General features: G+C 42.8%; 3 protein-coding genes across 3 annotated transcripts; all 3 read right to left on the bottom strand.

The window, feature by feature from the left end:
* Positions 1–487: 487 nt before the first annotated feature.
* On the bottom strand, positions 488–2,797 carry LOC142985021 (uncharacterized). Its single transcript, XM_076132934.1, has one exon. The coding sequence runs from the start codon at positions 1,455–1,457 to the stop codon at positions 726–728; it is 732 nt and encodes a 243-aa protein (XP_075989049.1). The 5' UTR covers positions 1,458–2,797; the 3' UTR covers positions 488–725.
* A 27-nt stretch (positions 2,798–2,824) lies between these two features.
* On the bottom strand, positions 2,825–3,659 carry LOC142985048 (histone H4). The gene has a single exon (XM_076132965.1). The coding sequence runs from the start codon at positions 3,646–3,648 to the stop codon at positions 3,337–3,339; it is 312 nt and encodes a 103-aa protein (XP_075989080.1). The 5' UTR covers positions 3,649–3,659; the 3' UTR covers positions 2,825–3,336.
* Positions 3,660–4,614: 955 nt separating this feature from the next.
* Positions 4,615–5,380, bottom strand: LOC142985027 (histone H3). The gene has a single exon (XM_076132941.1). The coding sequence runs from the start codon at positions 5,162–5,164 to the stop codon at positions 4,754–4,756; it is 411 nt and encodes a 136-aa protein (XP_075989056.1). The 5' UTR covers positions 5,165–5,380; the 3' UTR covers positions 4,615–4,753.
* Between the last annotated feature and the right edge of the window lie 620 nt (positions 5,381–6,000).

Here is a 6,000-nt window from a genome sequence, read left to right as displayed (position 1 = left end):
TATAATATCATCGTCATCGTCATCATCATCGTATCGTGTGCTTCGTAGGTATGTGTTCGGCGGCTTTGGGTGAGTTTTTTATTTCAGATAAGCTGTTAGCTGTATATAGGTATTATGTAGTAGCTAGTTATAGTGTATGATATTCTAGGTGTTTTGAAATTATAGTTACGTTACGAGTTAACCACTCACATGTCATGTAGGGTGGCATAGGTAACGTCGTCGGTTCGTGTATTGTTTGATTCGTCGTCGACTATCATAGCATAGCTATACAATTATTATAATTATTGTTGTTATTATCTCTCTCGTGTTATATACCTTAGTTAGTTAGTTAGTTGGTTGGTTACATAGCTGTGGTAGTTTATTGTTTTGTTAGTAGTTGGTTGGTTAGTTTGTTTGACTTTCTGTATACGCATCAGAAACGAATATGTATGTTTGTACATGATTCATGAATATATTGTTAGCCCTGAAAAGGGCTGTTTTTGGTAGTGGCGAGCGAGTGTGTCACGCACGCCGCCGTGAGGCTCGCGGCTGCTGCGACGGCGACCCGGTGGCGGGTCGCTCGCTGCCGCTGCTGCTGCTGCTGCTGCTGCTGCTGCTGCTGCTGCTGATGCTGCGGCGGCGGCGCGGCGGGACCGACGACGCGACGACGGTGTAGCGCGACCATGCACCGCACCCGCGCGTGTATAGCGCGCGCACTCGTTGGCTGCGGCCGGCGTGTGTGATATTTACTTCTTGGCTGCGGCTGCCTTCTTCGCGGCGGGCTTGGACTTGGGCGTAGCGGCGGCCTTCTTGGGCTTGGGCGCCTTCGGCTTCTTCGTGGGTGGCTTCGCGGTCTTCTTAGCCTTGGGTGCGGCGCCGCCCTTGGCCTTGGCGGGCGCGGCGGCCTTCTTGGCGGCGGGCTTCTTCTTCGCGGCGGCGGCGGCCTTCTTGTCCTTCGCGGCGGCCGAAGCCTTGGCTTTGGACGGCGATGCGGAGGCAGACGCGGACGCGGCTGTGGCCTTCTTGCTCTTGGCGCCGGCGGCGGAGGCGGTCGCCTTCTTGCCGGCCTTCGACGCTGCCGCTGCACCCTTGCCGGCGGCTGCCTTGCCCGCACCGGCGCTCGCGCTCGGCTTCTTGGCGGCGGCCGACTTGGACTCTAGCTTGAACGAACCGGACGCGCCCTTGCCCTTGGTCTGGATGAGCGCGCCGGACTCGACGGCGCTCTTCAGGTATTTTCTGATGAACGGCGCCAACTTCTCGGCGTCTACCTTGTACTGAGCGGCGATGTACTTCTTGATCGCCTGCAGCGAGGATCCGCTGCGCTCCTTCATCTCCTTGATAGCGTTGTTCACCATCTCGGACGTCTTCGGGTGCGTAGGCTTCGCCTTAGGTTTCTTAGCGCCGCCCGCCTGTCTTGCCTGTTTCTTTGCTGGTGTAGCGGGAGCGGGAGCTTCGGCGGCGACTGCTGTATCGGCCATTGTTGATTGTTGATAGATTGATTGCGAGAGTAAGTAAGTAAGTGAGAGAGAGAGAGAGAACGATCAAACAAACGTGTTCACGCGAGTGTGAAAGAGAGGTTCGATCTGAGACTTCGACTATCGTAGTAGATGTCGCCACTATACGCAACTTGCCACCCGATTAGCTACCTCGAGACTTTACCGTAACGAGGGCCATTCTGTCGCGAGACGATTTCTCGTATGAACACTTCATACTTTTCACTAACACGTATCTAATTAAATACAAATTTATTATATTTTTGTTATGTAACCACACTCGTTTATTGTATTTTCGTATACATAATGAACGAGACTATCTACCGGTACCGATAGATATCGCATAAAACGAACGATCGAGCCGGCGCTCACCATTATAATCCATACTGTCTACTTGGCATACCTCGCGTTCACTTCAAAATGTATTTTTCTCTATAAAACACAACGTTTCAGTTGTAAACGGTCGATAAATCAACAAGGAGGATATCGAGCTTGAAACGTATCAACATTTCATTTGTATTAACACTTTGGTCGAACGTATTAGACGATTAAAAGTGAACCTTCGTAAAACACGAAAGCGTTATACCACTTAAGGACGGGCGAGTCAGACCTGGTGGTATAACGTTTAATAAACTAATATAAAATTACAAAATACTATATTAAACAATGTGAAAGTGCATATAATGCAATTCAACATGCCAATAGACGAATAATCACGTTATGCACACGCTCAATCTCTCGCCGTACGTACACACACGGTACACGGTACGGAGACAGACACCCGTGTCCCGTGTAAGTTTAGTAGATTCATTCCCTTAGGCAGTGCTCTCAGTTACAGCTATTAATTATTATTATGTACCAGTGTCCAACAACACAACACTTACTTGAACACAATATTAAACACACACACAAATATGAATTAATTAATATTATGCATAAAATTTTCTATTTAGTTCGATTTGTCTAAATATGTATGTAAGTTTTAACAACAACATTACTTTGATGTTGACATGTACACATACCATAATATATCAATATGACAATTATTATTTTAATTATCATACAGTTACGTTAGTTAGTGTTAAACTGTTTATATTCTCTATTATTTAAATGTTACTCGAAACATTTTAATTCTAATCTTAATACCTATTATTAATGCTTGCATGTTATTTATTACTATGTACCTATTTGTAATTTGTACGGATATTTCTATTTCAGGTTACCGGTAAGCAGCTGAGCTGAGGCTGAGGCTGAGCCCTGAGGACATTCGACGTCGCAACGTAGCATCAACTAAGAAGAAACGCAGTCGAATGCAGAGAGACGATCCAGGTATGTCAGTCAGTGTTCTGATTACAAATATTGTATTTTTGTAATATATGTACATACTCACTCATAACTTCAAACAAGTAGTAGCTGTACATAAGTAAGTTGACAGAGAGATACACCAGTATCAATGATTTTATCATAACACATTATATAGGTAGGTAGGTTACCTACGTACGTGTATTATACTCTATTCGTTTCATATAATATTGATGATTATGTTATAGTAAACTACTCGGTACGTTGCGTTCTAGCGTTAGTAGGTGAAGTGAATTTATTCATATATTATTATTATGTACGTGTATAGTATACTGTATACAGTATACTACTATGTAGTATAGTATGAGAGTTTGACTTATCGTGTGTTCATTATAGAAACATAAACTTTATAATAGTTTATATGAATCGTATGCGGCCCTGAAAAGGGCCTTTTTATTAGCGCTATCACATATGACGCGTACGCTCAACGAGCGATGCGCAATTGCGACAGTGCCGGCTGGAGGACGGGTGTGTGTGTCGTCGTCCGTCGAGCAGAAGCAGCTTAACCGCCGAAACCGTACAGGGTGCGGCCTTGACGTTTCAGCGCGTAGACGACGTCCATGGCGGTGACGGTCTTCCTCTTGGCGTGCTCGGTGTATGTGACGGCGTCGCGGATCACGTTCTCGAGGAACACCTTCAGCACACCGCGAGTCTCCTCGTAAATAAGACCGGAGATACGCTTGACGCCGCCTCTGCGCGCGAGACGACGGATGGCGGGCTTCGTGATACCCTGGATGTTATCGCGAAGCACTTTCCTGTGGCGCTTGGCTCCTCCCTTTCCCAGACCTTTTCCTCCCTTTCCGCGGCCGGTCATCTTCTTTGTTCTTTAGTGTTGTGACGTTGAGTTGAGCAGACAGACAAGTGACGCGCGCACGTTGTTCAACGGGCGAGCGCTGGCGAACGACTGGGTGCACGGGCCAGTACATGCCCCTCATTTATATACGCGTTGCGGCGCTCGCTCGAGCTCGCTCGTTCGCTAGTCGATAGGTCGGTCGGAACTCGGACGCGCAGGGTTTGTTTTGTTTTGGCGGGCCGTGTGCGACTTGCTGCCTCATTTTAGTTGATATTATTGTATATGTATATTTAAAAAAAAAAAAAAAAGTAAATTTCAACTATTTACTTAATTATATAAACTAATCAAATAATATTTATTTATTAATATTATAACACACCGCCTATAATATGGTTAGCAGTGTATAACATCATAATATTGATTTAAAAAAAAAAAGAAAAGAAAAAAGTATTATTTTAGGTACCTATATTAAATTGGTTGTTAGATTTTGATAATTTTTATCATCATTCAGCAGTAGGTACCTATCTATATTTATTATAAGCATACAATACACGATCAGTATTATTTAAGGAGTGTCTGTCTGGTTAAAAGAAAAAGAAAAAAAAAAAAAAAATGTATAAGTACAGTAATGTAGGTAATGAAATTCGACCATTTTGTATTTAGGATCTATTTCGTCCTATATGTACTGTCTCTATTATAATATGTAATATTATATAATATGTAGCTGTATGTACCACGCCAGTAAATATTGTAATTTGTCAAATATGATGGACTTATGTATATTGTGTGTAGGCCTGCATCTTTATAGCTTGTACAGGAATGATGATATCATGTTGCAACTGCTATATTTTATTTTATTATATTTATATGGGGACCATACTTGCAGTATTTAGATATTAGGTAGGTATATTGTGTGTGTTAATTAATAGTTTGTTTGACTTTTTAATGTTAGTTGCAGAAACATATTTTATTACAAAAATATATGACTCATGTGTGGCCCTGAAAAGGGCCTTTTTGGTATTCGGCTGAGCGGCAATACAAGTGTATACTTAATAGGTGTATACAACAATATATCGCACACCGCCTTGTACACGCCAACTGCAGTACTCGATAGTACTGACTGCACTTAGGCGCGCTCTCCGCGGATCCTGCGCGCCAGCTGTATATCCTTGGGCATGATGGTGACACGCTTGGCGTGGATGGCGCAAAGGTTGGTGTCTTCGAAGAGACCGACGAGGTAAGCCTCGCTGGCCTCCTGCAGGGCCATCACAGCGGAGCTCTGGAAACGGAGATCGGTCTTGAAGTCTTGAGCGATCTCACGCACCAAACGCTGGAACGGAAGCTTGCGGATCAACAGCTCGGTACTCTTCTGGTAACGACGAATCTCACGGAGCGCTACGGTTCCGGGCCTGTAACGATGGGGCTTCTTGACACCACCGGTTGCCGGTGCGCTCTTGCGGGCCGCCTTGGTGGCGAGCTGCTTCCTCGGTGCCTTACCACCGGTGGACTTGCGAGCGGTCTGCTTGGTACGCGCCATTTCTTAATTGAATTGAATTGTACTGAAACTGAACCTGAACGAACGACGTGCGGTGCGAACGGCGCGACTGTGCGAGCGGGAATGAAACGCGCATTGCCCGTCCCACTCGTATTTATACGATCGACACGGGCCGACAGCGCGAACCGGCCGCGGCGAACTCACTTGGAATTTTCTCTCTAAATTCGTATAAATCCTTTATTTTAAAGCGTACATAATATATTATATTGTGTGTACGTGTTTATATTATTATTCTATAAGTAACTTGATAAACGTCAAACTATGATAAACGTCATTTTTTTTTTCTTTTTTTTTTTTTTTCTTTATAACATTGAATGACAACTATTTGAACGAACGAAACATGAAACAAAATGCGTTATACCTATATGTTATTCTTACCATTATCATTATTTTTTTTTGTTATTTTTAAGTAAGTATTTATAATATTTTATTTAAGTACATAATATTGTATACCGTTCATCACCTATAAACATTACACCTATCACTGTATTTCTCCATCGACTATTTGCAGTTTAGTAACTTGATAAACGTCAAACTATGATAAACGTCTTTTTTTTTTTTTTCTTTTTTTTTCCCATATAACATTGAATGACAACTATTTGAATTTTATTGAAGTACTTAAAATAATATTAGGCAGGCAATATTATTATGTACGATATGGGTATAGTACTCTGGTCGTGGAGCTTCAAAGTGTCATTATATTATTATATTTATTATCATCATACTTTATATTATATAAATAATATATGTATTGTTGTTTTTGTCAATAATATAATTCCATTGTGTTACTATTTTTCTGTGTGTATTAAATTTAATCG

Source organism: Anticarsia gemmatalis, chromosome 29 (assembly GCF_050436995.1).
Source record: "Anticarsia gemmatalis isolate Benzon Research Colony breed Stoneville strain chromosome 29, ilAntGemm2 primary, whole genome shotgun sequence".
NCBI lineage: Eukaryota > Metazoa > Arthropoda > Insecta > Lepidoptera > Erebidae > Anticarsia > Anticarsia gemmatalis.
This window is presented reverse-complemented; position numbering and strand designations above follow the sequence as displayed.